General features: G+C 43.3%; 1 protein-coding gene across 5 annotated transcripts in view; it reads left to right on the top strand.

The window, feature by feature from the left end:
* CEP43 (centrosomal protein 43) overlaps positions 1 to 23,104 on the top strand; it is a 44,555-nt gene that overhangs the window by 6,229 nt on the left and 15,222 nt on the right. For all 5 annotated transcript variants that reach the window (XM_085860444.1, XM_085860445.1, XM_085860443.1 and 2 more), the window contains 4 exons: positions 903 to 956; positions 10,110 to 10,164; positions 21,126 to 21,214; positions 21,309 to 21,449. In XM_085860444.1, coding sequence (XP_085716570.1) covers positions 903 to 956; positions 10,110 to 10,164; positions 21,126 to 21,214; positions 21,309 to 21,449 — 339 coding nt within the window. The remainder of the gene's footprint in view (positions 1 to 902; positions 957 to 10,109; positions 10,165 to 21,125; positions 21,215 to 21,308; positions 21,450 to 23,104) is intronic.

Here is a 23,104-nt window from a genome sequence, read left to right as displayed (position 1 = left end):
ACTGAAACCTTTTATATCAATTTATCTGTATCCATGCCTATCTGACACCAAATTGATACATTCATGAGATCTGACAGCAACATGATTGTGTTGCCTACCCTTTAACAACATGGTCGAGGAGTCGTCTTTTTGCATGATAATGTTCCTGCTCACATTGCCAATCGAACAAGGAATGTTCTTATCGATGCCAACGCCAATGCCATGGCACCGTGGTCTGCCATCTCGCCAGATTTAAATCCAAGTGAACGTCTCGGGGATATCATTGATCGTCATGTTCGAACCTTGCCAAGATGGCCAAAAAGAGCTTTGAGGAGCGATTCAGGCATAGAATACCATTATCCAGGCTGAGATTGGAGTGATCATACGGTCAATGCAACGACGGTGCAATGCAGTCATTGCTGCCAAAGGTGGACATACTCAGTATTGAGAGTGTCACTTCCACGTTGGATCCTTGACATTGTTGTCTCCTCGACCCTCTCCCCATCCTCGAAAAGAAAATTTTGGATCGAGAATTCCACTTTAGGTCCTTGATCAAATGTACTCATGACCAGTTGTTAACCCGTGCTCTTCAGCATTAAATCGTAGGCCATTTATATTTCTTGAGTTTCTTTGCCAATCGTCGTGACAGTTATTCTTACCATTGTCAATGTGATGATGGAAAAATTCCCATTTATTCTTTTCATCAAACATGGTGCAAGTTTGGTTGCTGATTTGAGAACTGTAAGACTTGTAGTCGTGGAAGCCTCCTGGAGTTGTTGAACTTTATTGCTATTTTGATTGCAGGGAAAATCTATCAACATCATTATGATTCATTAAGGACGGGAGTATTCTTGTCGTCTGTTGGGAAGTATTCTTGTAAAATTGGAGTTGCATGGTTCGACATGAACATTCTTTGTTTTCAGGCTGAGTTGCGAGCTGCGGTTTTTGTAGCTCTAGAAGAACAAGAAAGGGTTCAGGTGAGTTCATTGAGCATAAATGCCCTGGTGATTTGGCTTTTGCTTTGGTTTAACACCCATTTCATACAAATGTTTGGATTTGGAAACCTGATTAAGAATTTGTGATCAGAAAGTTTAATAATCTAACTTCAGGAATTCTGTTATGCAATGCCCTGCCAGCGTAAAAGGAACACCACTGATTGGAAACAAACTTTTAACAATCTCTGATGCAAACACAATCAAATAGTCTACATGTATCTGGCAGGATGTTCCTCAGGACGAGATAGTGCTTGAACCCATGAAGGCATCAAATCGATATTTTGTACAAGCAGAGCCTCCCGTCGCTTCGCTGATGGACCTATTGGTCCTCCTGTTTGCCAAAAATTGCTACATTGGTCACTTTGGCATCACTTTGCGTGCTCAAAACAGCCTCTGAGGCAGTGACCACATGGCAATGTTACTTCCCTCACAAAGTTGTATCTACACCCTGAGTTCGGAGTTTTTTAGCTTCCACCTCCTCTGCTACCATCTCACCCCGGCTGCACATCCCTTGCTGCAAGAAATGTTGACCTTACACGATGTCCCTGGCTCCCTCTAGTTATTTTTCCCCACTTTGACAGGCCCCTCCATTTTTGGCGAAGAGAAGTAAAGGAAGACAAATTTACCCGCGCCTGGAGTGCTTTAACCCCTTCCCATCCCGGTTCTCATGTCCCGCTGCCCCACCCCTTTACCCCCATCCGACCTCATGTCCCTTTCCGCAAGAAATGTCACACGATGACAGGCTTTAAAAGGCCCTTCCAAATTTACACACCGCCCCCCCCCACACTCCCGCATGAGGCCGAGGCCACATAGCTGATGTGACCACACATATACACACACACACACACACACACACACACACACACACACACACACACACACACACACACACACACACACACACACACACACACACACACACACACACACACACACACACACACAGTTGTAGTTGTAGTTGTAGTTGTACCCCAAATTTAGAGTTTGTAACTTAAAATGTGTGACCATGCATAAGGGACAAAGAAAGAAGGCCACACGCACGCACGCACATACATTGGTGTGAGTGTATAATATATATATATATATATATATATATATATATATATATATATATATATATATATATATATATATATATATATATATACAGTAGACTAGGCGTAAGTCGTTACCATCGGGACCGAGAAAAAAGTGACGACTTAGAAATGTGACGACTTGCGCGTATGCGAACATTCATGATGACTGTGGAGTGAAGGATGAAGTCGCGCGTGGCCTGGACACATATATGTGAGAGCCGGCTATTGTACCAAAAGGAAAACACAATCCTCGGGGCATAGGTGGGGGTTCGTTGGTGAGTTGGAATGTGATCAAGCAAAGATGGAATTCATGAATCAGTTTATCAAAAGTAAAGATAATGAACAACTCTGTAAGACAACTCGTATACCATCGGTGATGGTATGGTGACAAATTACATGACACACAGTCATCGTGGTGATGATTACCACTCAATGCCTATGTGTAAGTGAGTGCGGTAATGTACAAAACAAGCCAATATAAAACCATGATCGGACTTCAACACGAAGCTCGATCGATCCTTTACTCCTTCGCGAAGTAATCCGTTATGTTTGACTGCCTCAAACTCTTGGGCATCTGGTGCATGAGAAAGGATTCAAACTGGTCATTGTATTCCATGATGTTGGCTGGGCAATCCTCCACCGAAAGACAGTATCGGCCGAATCGGCCGAAACCGAATATTTGGCTGAGCCGACATTTGCCGAAACCAGATGATGAGCGCGTCATCGACATCTTCAAAGGACACACATTTCACGCATTTCACACTTCCCACCGGCCTCATGATCTTCTCTACTTGTCCAAATATCTTGCCCTTATTCTTCAAGATATCGTTCAATGTCTGCCGTTTGATGTCCATCTTCTCAGCTATGGCTGTTTTCTTCATCAGTGGATTTGCCTCGCAAAACTGGATAATGTCGTATTTTTCTTGGTAGGTTTTAGTTGTAAGATTACGCTTAGTCGCCATTGTCCTGCCTGCAGTGCGATCAACGTGTGTACGCAGTTATAAATAGCCTATCACTGGTGGTGTACACCAATGAGCGAGCATCACGATTCCATGAAATCGGGCTTCTCACGAGGCAGCAGTTCCGTGTGACGAGTTAGGAGTGGTAATTTACTTGAGTTTCCATTACGTGGGAATGGACAACATCTGACGACTTAGACGAAGTGACGACTTAGAGATGACGACTTGCAGAGGGATGACCCTTTATTCAAAGGGATTTAACATGAGATAAATTCGGGACTTTTTGACGCTGCCGACTTAGGCGAAGTGACGAGTTACACGCTGCTGACTTACACCTAGTCTACTGTATATATATATATATATATATATATATATATATATATATATATATATATATACACACACACACACACACACACACACACACACACACACACACACACACACACACACACACACACACACACACACACACACACACACACGAAATGGCCAAAAGTATGTCGTCACCTGATCGTCCAATATGTCATTCCAAAATCATGGGTATTAATATGGAGTTGGTACCCCCTTTGCTGCTATAACAGCCTCCACTCCTCTGCGAAGGCTTTCCACTCGATGTTGGAACATTGCTGTGGGGATTTACTTCCATTCAGCCACAAGAGCATGAGTGAGGTCAGGCACTGATGTTGAACGAATTGGTCTGGCTCGCAGTCGGTGTTCCAATTCATCCCAAAGGTGTTCAATGGGGTTGACGTCAGGGCTTTGTGCAGGCCAGTCAAGTTCTTCCACACTGATCTTGACAAACCATTTCTGTATGGACCTCGCTTTGTGCATGGGGGCAATGTCATGCTGAAACAGCAAAGGGCCTTCCCCAAACTGTTGCCACAAAGTTGGAAGCACAGAATCGTCTGGAATGTCATTGTATGCTGTAGCGTTAAGATTTCCCTTCACTGGACCCAAGGGGCCTAGCCCGAACCATGAAAAACAGCCTCAGACCATTATTCCTCCTCCACTAAACTTTACAGTTGGGACTATGCATTTGGGCAGGTAGCGTTCTCCTGGCAGCCGCCAAACCCAGATTTGATTGTCAGATTGCCAGATGGTGAAGCGTGATTCATCACTCCAGAGAACGTGTTTCCACTGCTCCAGAGTACAATGGCGGTGAGAGCTTTACACCACTCCAGCCGATGTTTGGCATTGCGCATGGTGATCTTGGGCTTGTGTGCGGCTGCTCGGTCATGGATACCCATTTCATGAAGCTCTCTGAACAGTGCTTGTGCTGATGATGTTTCCAGAGTCTGTTTGGAACTCAGTAGTGAGTGTTGCAACTGACCAAAGACGATTTTTCCACACTACGCGCTTCAGCACTCGGTGGTCCAGTTCTGTGAGCTGTGTAGCCTATCACTTCGCGGTTGAGCTGTTGTTGCTCCGAGACATTTCCACTTCACAACAACAGCACTTACAGTTGACCAGGGCAGCTCTACTAGGGCAGAAATTTGTTGAACTGACTTGTTGGAAAAGTGGCATCCTATGACGGTGCCACATTGAAAGTCACGGAGCACTTCAGTACGGCCCATTCTACTGCCAATGTTTGTCGATGGACATTACATGGCTGTGTGCTTGATTTTATACACCTGTCAGCAATGGGTGTGGCTGAAATAGCCAAATCCACTAATTGGTAGGGGTGTCCCTATATTTTTGGCCATGTGGTGTATGTATATGATTGCCTTATCCAGATTTTGCCAAACGTGGAATAGATTTTGTTGCTACTCTTTGATATCGCTTGACAAGGTCAGCTTTTCCACTGCTCCCGATCCATATGTTTCCAAATGGATTCACATCAGGACTTAGTCATATCCAGGGGAGAAGCTGCAGCCCACTCCCTCTCTTCTTTGTAGATGTGGTTTTGGACGTATGGCACTGGTACCATATTCCTGCAGTAAATGTGTTCCACCACACCATGGAAACATATGGATCGGGAGCTGCGGAAAAGCCTACCTCTGCCAAGCAATCCGCAAGAGCTGAAACAAAACCGACTCCACGTTTGGCAAAATCTGGATCAGGCTGTCAGAATATCACCGATCCGATGTCTTCACAGGTCTAAGCATTTGTATGTTGCTGAAGAACATGTTACAGATACAAATATATTTCGTCGATTTCATTGTGTTGTATCAAAGATTGTTAAAATTAAGTTTGTTTGCAATCAGGATTGTTAATTTTGTTCTACCAGGGCAGTTTATACACGAAAATATTTTGTGGTACTGTACTTATTTTGATAAAACTGAACTTCAGAAATTGCTTAGTATGCCTTCAAACATTTAGATTCCATTGTTACATTTATTTGATTAGATTTTTTTGTTCAGACAGGGAATAAGTAAACTGATTAAAAGTGGTTCCACCCCAGCAGGCACACAACGTTGTTGCAACTTCCTTTGCCGGTTCTATCCTGACGTTAGAATTGGGTCAGTGGGAAGTTGTATTTGCAACACCCGTGATGTCAGATTTCAACGTTGTGACAACGTTGAAACCTGACATTGTTGCAGCTTCGTGTTCTGGTTGTATCCTGACGTCACAATTGTGTCAGTGGGGAGTTGTATTTGCAACACCCATGATGTCAGATTTCAACGTTGTCACAACATTGAAGCATGACTTTATTTTTCAACTTTATCACAACGTTCATAAAATGGAGTTTTGTTTTTACCCTTTTCTTTGCACGCCAAATAAACGAACACTGCAGTGCATGACTCCCTTCAGCTTCCAGCTTGATGGAGCCCTCGACCTGTAGGTCTGGGGCCAGCGGAGCACCGCTGTTCCACCGGTGCCATTACCAAAACATTGAAGTTGTATTGCAACATCATTATACGTTGCACAGTAACACAATGACCACAACTTGAAAACAACTGTAATTCATAATCATTTATTATCACGTATCACGCAGAGCATGATTGCGGCAAAATATACAAGCAGTATTAACAATAATAATATCTATATTCGTACCAAAAAAGCACACTCAAATACAAACGTACAATAAATAAAAGTAGATACTATTGCAATTGAGAAAAATGTACTAAAATGGGGAATAAAAAGAAATACCACATGGGTAAAAGTCGTAAATACCTTTTTGACAAATTCACTTTGTGCAAAGCACAGTTAACAATTCAAATTCAGAAAGTTCTGCTCCAGAGAGGAACTGTGGAGCTTCTCTCTCAAATATAATTGACTCCACAAAGGCACCTTTAAGGAAAACAACATCATCATGCAGTGTTAGTAAAACTCAAGCCTGTTGGCTTAGTGGTTAGGGTGGTGGCTTGGGATCCTAGGGTCCTGAGTTCAAGCCCCGTTGGCTGCTGAATTATACACCAGGAGGTTGACTCAGCCTGTCATCCTTCCGAGGTCGGCAAAATAAGTACCAGTGTACTGGTAAGGGGGACACTGCATCAGCGGCAGAGCCACGTCCCAACCAATGATGCAACCAGCAGCCACAGGCTACACTCGATATATATATATATATATATATATATATATAGAGATATCTATATATCTATATATCTATATATCTATATAGATATATATAGATATATATAGATATAGATATATATATATAGATATATATATATAGATATATATATATATATATATATATATATATATATATATATATATATATATAGAGATAGAGATAGAGATAGAGATAGAGATAGAGAAACTGCTAATAATTCTATGCTTGCGTACAATATGGGCATTAGGAGCATCAAAGTTATTGACCGATAACTTGCATTTATATAAAATGTAATTAAACGTTTTAGCTACTGATGACATACTACCCATTGTTACAAGATTCATAATTAAGCAACCTCAGGTAAGAATTATGAGAAGACGAAGAACCACATATAAATTTTGCTATACGACATAATAGTTGACATTCAATTGGTAGAAATTCAGCAATGACTGGTAAAAGAGTACAATATGGGTCCTACTTGGGAAGTCAAACACCTTTCTGATAGAATTTCTCCATGATATATGTATATAATTCAGAAATATTTTTACTTGTTATGTCCCATAGCAGGCATCAATAGAATGAGGTGCAAAAAGACTTAAACAGATGATACTTGACATGATATGAACAGTGCATAAAATTATTTAAAACTGAATTACAATCGGGCAAATCGATGAGAGAGAGATATATATATACGTGTGTATTCATACAAAGAAAAAATATAAATCTAACATCATTAAGTATGAAAACACAATTTTGAATGCATCTCACATAAATAATTCCAAAGCACAAAAAAATTAATTTGTTGGGTGTTTTCAATCTTGATTTCACAAGAAAATAAAATAACTTCATCATGCATAAAAGTACATGTAAATATTTTCACAATGTAAACTTCAGCTGGGTTTCCAACATACAACATTACAATTAACTATGCTGCAAATTCATAATAATCAAGGATGTGGATGGCTGGCACAGCGTGTTGCTGATACTCGTTATTATTACACTAGTACATGCCCATACGTGCATGGCCGTATGTGCAAAAATAAATAAATAATAACAACTTTCAAACAACCACACAGGCAGCTCCTTCACTCTCATAAAGGACGGCTGGATTGGGTTATTGTGTTTATCTATAAATGCGCATAAGCAATCGAGAAATTATGAGAATACAGTAAGTCATCACTATTCGGAAGTCCGTACGTTGTAACCCGTAATGGCGAACGCGGCTGAGGATCTCTTTCCCCATCGGCCACACCTACGCAGTGGTTTGGTAAATAAATGGCCATAACTTGGGAAGCACTTCTCTGATTAATATCAAACCTTGAAAAGGCACACACTCAGGTCCCCAGCAATATAGCTGGCAAGTTTCAATGAGATCGGACTATTGGTTGTCGAGAAACAGTGGTCACAGACACACAGACGCACACATTGCTGGAATTATAGATAGATGAGAGCTTGTTTCTGCCCACACCTCCACGTCGATCAGGGGCATATTTCAAATGTTGTGATACGGCAGTGTCCACAGCCGCCCCCGTTGCTGTTGGCTGACTGGCCATGGTACTGTCTGAAAAATAATAAGAATTTCCACTTCGTATATATTTGGCTTTATGATCATCAAGCAAGACTTGCAATGTGAATTACACTCAAGTCATGCACATTATAAACTGTCATTTAGCAGAGTTCATTACCTCTGGCAACTTTATAAAAATTCAGGTTCCGGAAAGGTCTCTTCCCATTCTTTCCACACAAATTGTATGTGGACATCACAGCATTGCACATCACCCTTATTTTAGAAAATAAAAACAATTTAGTACACCAGTGTTCGAAGCAGCTTGTAACAAGTTTTAAGTTCCATTGCCCTTAAAAAGCCTCAATTAATATTATTCTTGATAATATAAACTTATTTTCATGTCTTTTGATAACCATTTTACCAAAGGAAAACAATTGTGCACCGAAAAACTTGAACAATTCCCCGAGTGACAAACTACCGCAATGAAGGATTCATTGTTGCAAGCGGAAGTTTGTCGGTGGCCAAAGGGTTAATATTTTTTAAGACAAAACTTCACATTTTTCGGCGAACAATAACTGACAATTGTTTTCCTTTTGCCTTTGGTTAGGCCGAGCTCGTTAAAAGAGGACATAAAAAATATTGTTATAAAAAATAATATTAATTGAGCCTTTTTTAAGGGTAGTGGAACTTTTAATTTGTTACATTGCGGAACAATGGTAATTCGTCAGACCCGAACGGCCGAAGCATTATCCACACCAGTAAAATATTTTCAAAAGCTTCTGAACCAATTAAACTTGTTCAAAGTAATTTTTACAGAGTCCCCTTTTTGCCACAGACCGGTGTTTTTTTTCACCAGGCCCGTGGTAAAATGAATTCATTATTTACCGTCTTTCTCCACACGATCAGGGCCATATCAGGGCAGGGCCATATCAGGGCAGGGCCATATCAGGGCAGGGCCATATCACGGGAGGGCCATATCAGGGGAGGGCCAGGTGAGGGGAGGGCCAGGTGAGGGGAGGGCCATATCAGGGAAGGGCCATATCAGGGGAGGGCCATATCAGGGGAGGGCCATATCAACGACAGCTAAACATGATAAACCAAATGATGAAATCGTGTGTTAGAGGTGCCAGAGGATTCGATCGTCAGATACACGTTCCCGAGTCCAAGGCTCGAACCACGATCAAGTGCCCCGAAGGGCTCAGGAGGGTTTCCATTGAATGTAACTATATAGATTCCAGCACACCAGTAACAGGAACACTTCATGGATTCTGTGATCTTTAAAACGTCCAAAAACAAAAGCTAAGACACATAAAATCGATTTATAATATTATACTTACCAAAAATGATCACAGCGGAAGATAATTTTAACTAAAAAAGCTAAAGTCTTCTTCAGATTAAAACGGATTGTCTGTCACACTCAGAAACAGCTGAAAGTTCACAAGTTTAACCAAACTTTGCAAATGGCTGCTCGTGATGTGGAAATTGGAATTAGCCAATCAGATCTCTCCTCCAGCGAAAGGCAAACACAATCACAAGGCACGAGGTGGAAAAGCGGTCACCATGGCAACACACGAGGCAGAAAAAATAGTTTTAGATCATCGCTCTGCGTGCTGCGGCTGTACCACGTCGTGATCTGGTTGTACAATCAAGCGGCCGATTCCCGACGTCGTGAATCTTTCATACTGACTTTGTGTGTCTGCTGGGACGTTTGTTAATTTCTCAGCCTGAGCCAAGTTTTGCAGTTCACCAAATAAACCCTTGATAAACAGCCTGTTTTTACTATTTATGCTTTGCTCGTGTTTTGCAGATAATTTGTAATGTAAATTTCCTCCGAAAATATGAGCTCGGTAGCATTGTTAACGAGTTTCCACTTTATCGCACTTTTTGGCAGTAAAGTTTGACTTTTTACAATTAGAATTCTGTAAATGAATGTGTGATACTGCACCGTTGAGGTTAGAAGTGGGGATTTATGGTGATAATAAAGCATTTGACCATTTTCTCAAGAAGAACCAATCTTGGTTGGAAACCACTTTCTAGAAAGTGTACCTTGGTGATTCATGAGTTCGGTGACGAGCTATTTCTTTTACTTTGCAGAACAAAACTCCCCTGGTGAACAAGCATCTCAAATCATTCATTGCCACAAAAGATGGTAAATTCTTCTTGAGCCTTTTAATTGATTCTGATAGTTAAGCTCTGCTTTAACCTCTTCTCTTTATTATTTTGTTGCTTTTTTGTCGCAATTAAAATATTTTTTACTTCCAATGCACTTGCCGACCTGAATGCCTGCATACAGGTGTGTTGGAAGGGTTAGCAGCGCTCAAGGCCAGGCTTGCCCCTGCGGCTCCTCTGTTTCATCGCCACTATTGAAGCAAATGTAGGAGGTAGGAAAAGCATATTGAGCTTACCGTGGAATATTGAAGTAAGAATCCTGCACCTGAAGTGAAGAATTCAGTAGGGGCATCGAAGAGAGATGCTCACGGGGCCAAGAAATATTCATATTGTAATGGTCGAACATGGGGTGGACTCGATGTCAAATCTTCCACCCGCACAATCATTTCGCGACGGATTGCCTACAGAGACCATATGCTGTCCAGCGGGAAAGCCAACTTCGGTTTCTTCGGTTTCTGACTTGCTGAAACACTAATGAGATCTGCTGGTTGTGATAAATTCCCTGTTTATTTGAATGTAGATCCGAGGAACTGTATCACGATGGTTTGTAAAACCTCCAACCAAGGATTTCACGTCGATTCCCAACGGCCGTGGATTTACCCACGACATGGTTATAACGATGTCAATCCAGAACCGTGCACCAGGCCAAAGCACCAATGGTGAGAAACAGGTTTAACTAAAAGGGCACTCGGTAGAGCACATACCTCCACCACGCAATGCCTGATCCATGAGAACATATCAGGCCCAATACATTTTTTAAATATCATGCTATATATCGTTTTTTGGCCCTATCTCTCAATGGTGAAGAATCACTTTGAAAATAAAATAATTTGGATCCAGATCTTCACTAAAATCGAATCAATTCGTCCTTGTCACACACCCAGCGTTTCCACCAAGTTTCGTCCGAATCCGTCCACAACTTTTTGAGATATTGTGCTATATATCGTTTTTGACCCTATCTCTCAAAGGTGAAGAATCATCAAAAAAATTCTGGTAGTTGTATTCAGATCCAGATCTTCACCAAAATCTAATCACTTCATCCTTCTCACACACCCAACTTGTCCACAAAATTTCATCCGAACCCGTCCACAACTTTATGAGATATCATGCACACAAACAAACAGACAGAAAGGGGTGAAAACATAACCTCCTTCACCTTCGGTGGCAGAGGTAATGAATTCAAATGGGGAATGGAGAGAAAATGAAGCGAGAGAAAGGTGCTTATCACAATTATTATTCTGTACACTGTAATCCAATGAGTTCATGATATATTGACAGCTTATCGCATCAACTTAAATCACTCATTCAACGAAGAGTAGGACAGAGAGAAACTAGAGGGGGAGCACTCGGGAGAGTGCAAAACCTCCGCCGCCAATACTGCTGGGTCACTCAAGTGAACCTCATATCTTATTCATTAAATATGATGTCAACAGGCTGACAGAGTTATAGTTCTTTTCTCCAACATTTTTTTTTTGGGGGGGGGGGGTTGGAAATCACTGAAAACATGTAGAAATGCAAAAAAAAAGAAATCGAAATTTTGTTGAAAAAAAAGTTGCAAAACATTTTTTTTATCTCAATTTTTTTTGGGGGGGTGGAAATCACTTAAAACATGTAGAAATGCAAAAAAAAAAAATTCTCAATTTTTTTTTTGGGGGGGGGTTAGAAATCACTGAAAACATGTAGAAATGCAAAAAAAAAGAAATCGAAATTTTGTTGAAAAAAAAAGTTGCAAAACTTTTTTATCTCACAATTTTTGGGGGGGGTGGAAATCACTTAAAACATGTAGAAATGCAAAAAAAAAAATTCTCTAACAATTTTTGGAGGGGTTGGAAATCACTTAAAACATGTAGAAATGCAAAAAAAAAATTCTCAATTTTTTTTTTTTGGGGGGGGGGGGTTGGAAATCACTTAAAACATGTAGAATGCACTTTTTTCCTCTTTTTTTGGGGAAATGTTTTGGGAAAAAGAGAAATTTTTCTCTTTTTGGGGGGGTAACAATTTTTTTGGGGGGGGGGTTGGAAATCACTTAAAACATGTAGAAATACAAAAAAAATTATTTTTGGGGGGGGGTTGGGAATCACTTAAAACATGTAGAAATGCAAAAAAATAAAAATATTTTCTCTTTTTTTGGGGGGGGTAACAATTTTTTTGGGGGGGGGTTGGAAATCACTTAAAACGTGTAGAAATACAAAAAATAATTCTCTGTTTTTTATTGTGGGGGGGGGTTGGAAATCACTTAAAACATGTAGAAATACAAAAAAAATTATTTTGGGGGGGGGGGGTTGGGAATCACTTAAAACATGTAGAAATGCAAAAAAAATAAAAATATTTTCTCTTTTTTTTGGGGGGGGGGTAACAATTTTTTTGGGGGGGGTTGGAAATCACTTAAAACGTGTAGAAATACAAAAAATAATTCTCTGTTTTTTATTGTGGGGGGGGGGTTGGAAATCACTTAAAACATGTAGAAATGCAAAAAAAAAAATTCAAATATTTTTTAAAATTTGCCGCCAAGTCCAAAATCTAATGGCATGATCCTTGGACCATACCTAACCCCCCCCCCCCACCAAGTTTCGTCGAAATCCGTCGAGGAGTTTTTCCGTAATACTGTTCACAAACAAACAAACAAACAGAAACGGGTGAAATCAGTAACCTCCATCCATCTTCGAAGATGGCGGAGGTTAATGACAAGACGGTAGGCGGCGATGGGTCGCCGAGCATGGAAACTATGAGATATAGAGAAAAATGGATGTCATATGGCAGATAGGGAATCACCGTAAGATTATGCATATCAAATCTCATCCAGTTCCATCTACTGATAACTACTCGGTATCCATTTGAATGAAAAGTACCGAAAATGCGGTTTGAAATCAGAAATCCCCAAAGTTCGAGGGGGTGCTGTGGGTGAACAAAGATATAAATCGAAAATCCGGCGCGATTGTTTGTGCATAATGTATTCCAGACGATTAGTGTGAATTTTCATGACCATCCGACCATAACCCTAGGAGGAGTAGCATTTGGCGCGAAGGCACCTCCAGCTCTCACATATTATCGATTTTTGCACTAATTGACCTTTGACCCCTAACCTAAGCAAAATCGGTCATATGTCCTGAAGCAAAGTTGTAGTACTCGTTGAGTACCATGAACCTGCAAAGTTTCATTCGTATCGATGCACTCACCTGGTCGCTAGGGGGCCTTCAATTTTCGCCAATTTTCGCGCATACCCTAATTGTAGGGTGCGCTGCGGGTAAAGTATTCCATATATCACAAAAACCAGAATATATTTGATAGAGCATCACCTGTAGATCATTCGTGCCAAATTTCATAACCCAACATGGGATAATGGCTTTCGGAATTGATTTCGCGTGAACGGTACCGATTTTGAAGGTTTTTCGGTTGTTGCTAGGGAACCAAAGCGTCCCCAGCAACCATCACAATTTCCAAAGCGCGAGGTCATAAGATGTACCTACCACCCGAGTTTGGTCAAAATCCGCCCACGTTTACATCCAATTATGCTGATGACAAACGAACAAACATCCAAACAAACAGACAGAATTACTGACAATAAGGGTCATCTATTTCGGTGACCCAACAAGGAAGAAAAATCTTCTCCCAATGATATGGTCACGTGGGGTTCATAGGAGCTTGGGTGAGGGAAAGAGAGCAAGATAGTGGACTTCTTTGATGGGAATGAGACGTGCCTGGCAGACCCTCGTGGGTTCTTCGTCCCTCGGGGCATGCGCTTGTCCGATGTTGCTGAATCCCATTTCATATTGGCCTCATCCACTCGCAGGATGACCCTCCATCTGCACTCGGTTCTACCTGTCACTCCTGGCACTTGAATCTGAACTTGTCACTGAACTCCCTCAACTACAGACCAATCAGCTTACTTCCAATCATCAGCAAGTTCATGGAATCTATCATCACAATTAATATGAAAACCTTCCTTTTCTCCAACAACCTCATCTCAGATCACCAATTTAGTTTCAGACCAGGTCACTTCACCTTGGACATGCTGCTTCCACTCGCCCAACAATTGATGGAGGCCTTCAATGTCAAACATGAGTTCAGGCCATCTCTCTGGACATATCTCGTGCTTCTGATACAGTCTGGCATCCTGCCTTGATCTCCAAAGTGGCTGTCTATGGCATCCAAGGCCAACTCCACACATGGCTTCCTCACTTCCTATACTCTCATAGACAACATGTGGCACTCAAAGGAATCCTTTCATTCAAGGTGAGGGTGCCCTGAGGTAGTGGTCTGAGCCCAGTGTTATTCCTGATCTTCATCAATGATCTCTCTGACTCTCTGGAAAATCCTTTTCATCTATTTGCTGATCACTCCACCCTGTGCTGTGATGTCCTTCATCATTCATACAGGCAGGCTGCTGCATTTTCCCTCTTGTCAGACCCTGAAAAAAATCAAAAGCTTGTCATACTTGGAATATGTCTTTCTATCTTGGAAAATCTCACTATCTCTCTCCAAAAGGAATGTCTGGACCCCCCCCCTACCCCCATCTACATTCTCAACAATCCTCTCAAAGAGGTTCAGTCATTCAAACTCCTTGGTCTCACTATCAGGTCAGGTCAGGTCAGGTATGGGAGCATGTGCCAGAACAGCACGTTGCTGCGTCCACTTTCCGCCGGTACTCCAGGGGCCTCCGTCTGGCCATCCCCCAGGCAGATGCCAGGCCCATCCCCATCTCCTTGAGATGATGGTCAACCTGTTGCAACCATGAGGCACGTGGTCGACCCACTGCCCTCCTCCACTCATGAGACTCCCTCGCTGAGAGAATCTGGTGAGCAGGATCAGAGTCAGGAAAACGAGCCACATGTCCATACAGCCGCAACTGACGCTCACGGACTATGCAGGTAACAAATCTCATCCGAGTCTCTCTCAGCAACCGCTCGTTGGACACAAAATCCGACCAGCGATAGCCAAGGATTCTCCGAAGAGACCTGGTACCAAAGGAATTAAGTCTCCGTCTCAGATCCTTGGTCAGAGTCCAAGTCTCGCACCCATAGAGCAAGACTGGAAGTACCAAGGACCTGAAGACTCGGACTTTCGTCCTCCCGCACAGGTACCGGCAGCGCCACACCCCATGATCCAGTGAATCCATGACTCCCCATGCCCGACCCAGACGTCTATTGACCTCTGACTCGCAGCCAGCAGAGACATGAATATCACTGCCAAGGTAAGTGAATCTCTCCACGACCTCAACATCCTCACCACAAACAGACACAGACAGGACAGCAGCATCCAAGATGTCACCGAAAGCCTGGATCTTAGTTTTGACCCAAGAAACCCGCAATCCCAACGGCTCCGACTCCTCATTCAGCACCTCGAGGGCCCCCAAGAGGATGTCTAAAGTCTCCGCAAAGATGACTGCATCATCTGCAAAGTCAAGGTCCGAGATCTTGACATTCCCAAATGACGCACCGCAACTTGATCTCTCCGACATCCTCCCTAGAATCCAGTCCATACAAGTGCTGAAAAGTGTGGGGGCAAGTACACATCCCTGACGAACTCCAGTAACAACTGGAAATAAGTCAGAGATGGTACCACCACACTTCACAGCACTCTCAGTACCAGAGTAGAGTTCAGACATCAGATCGATCAGTTTTGGTGGCACCCCACGAAGACCAAGAATCCTCCAGAGGACATCCCGATTTACTGAATCGAACACTTTACAGAGATCAACATAGGCTGCAAGCAGCCCCTGCCGAAACTCTCGTCTGCGTTCGGTGAGGACACGAAGTGCAAGGATACAGTCAATCGTTGACCTCTTTGGTGTAAAGCCTGACTGCTCTGGACGCTGGTGCTCAAGCAGATGGTGGCGAACCCTATCGAGAATTATCCGAGCAAAGACCTTGCCCGGCACTGAGAGCAGCGTCACCCCTCGGTAGTTGTTGCAGTCTTGGCGATCACCCTTCCCTTTCCAGAGAGGGACAACAAGGCCCCTCTTCCAGTCAGTTGGGATGATGCCTGTGTTCCAGGCAGAGCACAAAACTGCATGCAACGACACGAGTGCAGCATTTCCACCAGCCTTGAGAAGTTCGGCATGGATGCCACAGATCCCTGGAGCTTTGCCCCGTTTCAACTGGTTCACCGCAGTCCGTGTTTCCACAAGCGTAGGTGGACCACAGTTGATTCGAGGGTCAGCAACAGGGATTGTAACACCCTTGACGTCCAACTCGACAGTTGGGGGATCAGCCTGGTACAACCGCTCAAAGTAACCGGCCCAGCGGGCCTTCACTTCAGACTCCTCTGTCAAGAGCCTACCACTCTGCTCGAACTGTAGTGCTCCGAGGGATGGGCTTGGATGAACGTAATGCGCGAATTCCCCTGTAAGCGGGACGAGAATCACCTGTCCACAGGTGATGCTCTACCCCCTCACAGATTCCTCGCACATAGGCCTCCTTGTCCACCCTCAGTGCACGTACAGTTTTACGCCTCAGCTCCCTGAACAGCTCAGCTCTGCCATTCAGCCTGGCCCTGCGACTCTGGTCAATGGTATCCATTGTCCCTTGAGAGACAAAATTCTTCTTTGCCCTGCGGTGAGCTCCAAGGCATCCACCGGCAACATCAAGGACGGTGGTCTTGAAGGCGCTCCACAACTCTTCAGGACCCCCCAAAGCACCCAGACCCCCCAAGTGTCCACTCAGCCTGTTCGCAAACTCCTCAGCTACTCTCTCATCCCTGAGCTTGGCAACATCCAGCCTCGGCTGGGATGGTACCATTCTCCAGGATTTAAGGTGCAGCTTTAGAGTTGCTACAACAAGCCTGTGGTCAGTATTGAAGAACTGAGCACTCCGGTAGACCCTGCAGTTCTGGATCATCCTCCAACGACCGTCAACGAGGACATGGTCAATCTCCTTTGCCACACCGCCAGCGTTGGAATACCAAGTCCAGCGATGAGCTTGTGGGCGCTGAAACCATGAACCAGCCACCCTAAGTCCATGACTTCTTGCAAAGTCAAGGAACTTAGTGCTATTCTGGTTCATAGTTCCTGACCCATGGGGACCAACACACACCTCATAACCGTCCCTATCAGTTCCAGTCGATGCATTGAAATCCCCCAAGACTAGAAGTGTATCTCGTCTGGGGCACTGATCAACCACAGACTCGAGTGTGGCGTAGAATGCATCCTTCACGGTGAGATCACTCGCCTCAGTCGGAGCATAAACAGAGACCAGGGAAATGACACCTAAGGAGTGACGAATCATTAATCTCATAATACGATCGTTGACCGGTGTTACCTCAATTATCATTGGGGTCAGCTTATTGGACACAGCTACAGCAACTCCTTGGGTATGGTAACCATCAGAGCGACCAGACCAATAGTAGGTGTAACCACCCACCATTATCTCGCCGCAATCCGGTCTCCGAACCTCAGAGAGAGCTGCAATCCCGATGTCCAAACGCTTGAGCTCAGATGATAACAGAGACAGGTGATCATCCTCTCTTAGGGATAGGACATTCCAGGCACCCACCCGAAGGGACCGCCTCAGGTTAACCCAAGGAGACCGCCGTCTGGTGGACTATCAGCCATGGTCTTTCTTGGGCAAACCACATTTCAAAGATGGCCTCCAAAACCAGCTGCCGACTGGACATCCTCCATCATGCAGAGTCCTTCCTTGGAATTCCTGAACTCCTATCCACCTACAAGGCCTTCATCCGCAGCTTAATGGAATCCTGCTCTCCCCTCTTGGCTGTCTCCCCTGCCTCGCATCTTGATGCTGTGGAAACCAAGGCCTTCAAGATCATTGGAATCTCACACTGAAGCTGAGTCTATGGGCTTATCACGTCACCATCGCAGACAGGTCGATGGTCTCTCTGTCTTCTATCGCCTCCTTTCTGGTCATGCACCCTTTGCTCTTTCCGTGCTTTGTCCCCCCCCTCCCCCCACCCCGGGTTTCTGCACAGCTCACACGGTCCACCATCAGCCCTCTTCTAGTAAAATGACCTAAATCCAGGATCACTGCTCACCTCTGTTCATTGGTTTTTTCACGCCTGTGGAATCAACTTCCACATCCTCTTCAATCTCACTCTTCCCACCAGGTCCGTTCACCACCACGTCAGATCATCCCCAATCCAAAACCACGATCTCGGTAACGCCACCTAAATCCCTCATAATTTTCCAGTTTTTCCTCCTTGGAGTTTCCTTTGCCATGCATGTGTGTTTTGCGTCCTGTTTTTAGCTGTTCCTTCCTGATCTGTTCAGTGTGCTCTTTCATGGGCCTCAACTTGTGTATAAACATAAACTTGTGTATGAAGAGTTCATACGCAAAACCTGATAAATCCATTTTCCCCCATTTTTGGGAAATCAACTTTTTTTGCATGTGCTTTCTTGGTATATCGCATCATTTCCAAAAAGGGTGAGGGTGGTACTAAATTGATGTATGTAAAGTAACAGAAGGCGAGAATTTCACAAATCTAAATTTAATAAAAACTTTATAATTTGATATTTTTCAATTTGTTTTGCATCAAAAGCAGATAAATCCATGGTAAACTATATTTGGTATTCAGGCCTCGCAGAATCACCAGGAATTTGATTATAACAAGTCTGAAGACGACGATGGTTCACGAGCGGTATTTGACGATGTAGATTGTTTCAGAAGTCAAGGATGAGACAATGTGATAATGTTTGACCAAGCTATAAAAATGATCAACATGATGTGGTACGAGTGACAGGTTATTAGCTGCAAAATGTCGAAAACCCGGTTTCGTTCAACAACTTTAAAAATTTGACCTTTCCATAACCTTTAAAGGTCACAAAACAATGTTGTGGACATTAAAATAAGGAAACGGGATACGTGCTTTAGCTTATTGGAGCTAGTTCGTCGAAGAAGGTCGAAAACCTGGTTCGATTCCCACAACTTTGAAAGTTTGACCTTTGTGAACTTTAAAGTTCAAAGGTCAAGGATTATGGCCTTTGGTGCAAAACTTCCTCTGGAACATTCCAGGAACAATATAACGTCATATAGGCTATATGGCATTTCGCATTCCTCGGATTATCCATACTTTGATGAAACAGCGTAAAAACAAACTTGTAGGGGGCGCCACGGGCAAGGTGTTCGAGATAGAGAAAAATGGTTTGAAGACTTTAGGTGGGGAATGACCTCAAGATTATGCATAAAAAATATTGTTGTTCGAGCTCTCAAAGTTTGGGCGGTCGTATGATTTTTATGTCAAAATTCGAAATTTTCTAAGTTCGTGACCTTGTGACCTTGACCTTGTGACGAAAATGAAAAATCGAGCTCCGTGGGGCTATGCAGGTGCCATTGGGCTAACCAAATACCGAAACCCCTATCAGATTCGACAAACCCCTCGGAGAAGATGGATTTTTATGTCAAAATCGCAATTTTCTAAGTTCGTGACCTTGTGACCTTGACCTTGGGACGAAAATGAAAAATCGAGCTCCGTGGGGCTATGCAGCTGCCATTGGACGAACCAAATACCGAAACCCCTGTCAGATTCGATAAACCCCCTAGGAGAAGATGCAAATTGAAATCGGCTACCCCCTAAAAACACGTTTTTTTTGGCGTGGCTCCGCCCATAATGGGCGCACCATGCCCATTTTCAGGAAAACACAACTAGATCATGATATAAACCTCCCACCAAAATTTTGTCAGGATCGGATCAAAACCCACGGAGCTATGCTCGGGACAGACAGACAGACACACAACAATAACGAATATAGTGGTCACTTATTTTTTTCGTGAAAATATTTTTTTGTGAACCAATAATTAATATGCAATGTGAAATAATATTAATCTGAATATAAAAAAGTTTTTGAGGCAATAAACCCAAGGTTATGGGGGTGGGGGGGGCGTGGAATTTGCTTCAGTTTCATCAGTCTAACACGAGCTTGTAGGTCACGTTAGCTTTGAAAACCATTCCAGCGGAAGTAGGAACCAATAAGGCTCGGATTTTGCAGAGCATTCAACGAGGCAATATTTTATTCAAATAACATTCCTTTTAATTCCCACTGCACAAAGATCCAGCAGAGCTCACCAACCCTTAGTGAAGGACACCCTGGGATCTTTAACATCCACCAATGGATGCTGGCTTAAGGGATACCCAGTTTAACATCCATCTGATGGACAGCACACACACTGATGAATCACCCAGCCTGTGAAACACCGGACTGACAGTTTATAGCTAGTTCGGGATTCAAACCCTGGCTAGACAACTTGGAGGTGAGTGTGCGTACATGTTGTCCATCCTGACAGCCAAAGGAACACATACCAAGAAAATATTAAATCCACATGGTATTTAACTGCTATTTCATGTTGTTGCTGAAGTTGCATTTTACATTATGCAGAATTTCCGCGAGTACCTGCTCGTCTGAAAATAATTATTGCATGGTTTTGAAAACTTCACAGAAATGAATCCAAAATTAAATAGGAGGCAATTTGAACCTCGGCCCAAATATGAATGTGTTGAGAGTTTTTGCAGTTAAGTCATGTATGTTTACTGTGCAGGCCTTTGGTGAGGAAACAACACAACCAAGGTTGGGGCCCAGTTTTTAGCTAAAAAATGATTGTGTCAGCCATACTTTATGTCATGCTGCTGACACTTTTAGGAGGCAATATGGTTACTTTTATTGTAGAAGCAGACTGCCATTTTGATACGAAAGCAGCCATATTTCAGTCTTCAAATATAATCCAACAACATAGATTTGGCTTGTCAATAATCTTAGTAATGCTGAAAAAAAACATGAACCTATCACTTCCTACTTCCACCCTGTTTTGATGCCATGTTTTGATACAGTCTCAGTCCCAATGACCAGAAATGCATTTACAAGACCTGGAATTTAGACTTTGTGGTCAGTGCCATGATAACTCGATTTAAGTTTTGCTGTTGTACAGTCAGCTCTTAAGGTTGCACTAATATGGGATTGAATGAAACTGTAGCCTTTGTGGTCCTTTGTATTTTCAGGCCAGTTGGTCACTGGACTTGTGGCTGAGTTTCTTTCTCACTTCAACCTGAACTACACTCTTGCCGTGTTTGGGCCAGAGACCAACATGGTGAGCGGTTTGGAAGGAGAGTCGGCGTCGGGTGGGGATCTTGGTTTAACACAGCAGTTTTATTGCCATTTGGTGCTCTCTTCTTTCCCTACAGGCCTCAGAATTGGAGGCTCGGGATGAACTGGTGCAAAGGTTGGGCCTTTCTGAGACTGAGGAGACAAAGAATGCACCACTTCTGTCTTTGATATTGAGCCAAAGTCGAAAACTCACTTCTCCCAAGCACACAGCACAACAGGTGCATAAGTAATCGATCAAGTGCTGTACCACAAAGGCCGATTTGCTGATGTCATTAACAACCTAAAACATCCCACCATCATTGTACTCATTGAGCATCACGGAAGCTTGTCATCAACCCTGATCTGCAGATACTCTGTGGATGTTAACTTAGCCCTTGGGTGGTCATGCTTGTTCTTACTCCGATTGCTGTTGTAACCACTGTGTGTATTGGTTACTTGTACAATACTAGAGGTTTGTGAAAACAAACCCTACTACCCCTCCAGTCTTGTGCAGTTCCTGACATGTTGTTCTGATGGATGTGCCATTGATCCTGTCTTGCTCCTTGTGCAGCTCGTTGGCAGCACCTTTTGCAGGTAGCAATTTTAAGCTCAAAGGCCTCTTCATGAGAGTAAATGTGCAGCTTGTAACGCCAAACCTGTGTGATCTCATTGGTAAATTGAGGGTAAATAAAACTTCTTGGACTTGTACCAATTTTAAGGAAACCTTTTTCGGCGACGTAGGACAGAGATTTTTGTGATGCCTTTGGACGTCCGGTTAATGGTATTGCCACCTGTGATGGGAGTGGTGACCGTACCATCTTGACCCACAATCCTTTCGACTCCCATTAACGCAACCTACAGTAACTCGACCATCTTGCTGCCTGCAGGTTACTGCGTTTCCTCCCCTCTTCTATATCGCTCATCTTTTTCCTTTTCATTCATTTCCTCGTTAGATATGTCCAGCTGTGATCCCACTGCCCCACTGTCAGTACATTGCCCTCCCATCTGTCACCTCTTTCTTCCATGAGCCGAGATTTTGTATTTTATTTGATTTTGATGTTCCAGACTCTTTACATAGTATTGGTGCTGCCGAAGCAGTTTATTGGCAAGAACTGGGTCGTTTGCCATTGCCTTCCCAGCTTTGTTTGTCCGTATTCTATCCTTCCAAATGCTGAATGTCAAGCAAGGAAGAAGCACGTACCACTTTTTGAAAAAGTCTTTGGTTTGACTCGACCGGTGTTTGAAACAATGACCGCCCAGACTCAGAACGGATGCTAGATTTTGTATACAGAAAGAAAAATGACATTTAACCTTTTTGGGGTGACTGTGCTTTGAACATTACGTTTTGCATTTTGCTTTGAACTGATTACATTTTGGTGAACATCCGGATCTGGCTCCTAGAAGTTAAGTGATTCTTCATCATTGAGAGATAGAGCCAAAAACGATATATGGATGGATTCGGATGAAACTACGTGGACAGGTTGGGTGTCTGACAAGGACAAATTGATTAGATTTTAGGGAAGATCTGAATCCAGATCCGGATAGGATAATTATTTAATTTTTAAGTGATTCTTCACCATTGAGAGATGTGGCCAAAAACGATTCACAGTATAACATGACATTTCCAATTCTTATTGGGCCCTATGTAATGTAATACTGGATCAGGCATTGCGTGACAGAGGTATACACTCCAACAATTCAGGTCAGGAATGGAAGTATGCGCTCGGGTCGCTGCATCGCGTCACTGCGTCCCCTTTCCGCCGGTACTCCAGGGGCCTCTGTCTGCCCATCCCCCAGGCGGATGCCAAGCCCATCCCATCTCCTTGAGCTACTGATAAACATGCTGCAACCACGAGGCACGTGGTCAGCCCATTGGCCTCCTCCACTCACGAGG

This window comes from Eptatretus burgeri, chromosome 16 (genome assembly GCF_056783735.1).
Source record: "Eptatretus burgeri isolate ZD-2024b chromosome 16, Ebu_testis_v1, whole genome shotgun sequence".
Classification (NCBI taxonomy): Eukaryota; Metazoa; Chordata; class Myxini; order Myxiniformes; family Myxinidae; genus Eptatretus; species Eptatretus burgeri.
Note: the sequence above shows the minus strand (reverse complement) of the source record. Positions and strands in the feature narration are given on the sequence as shown.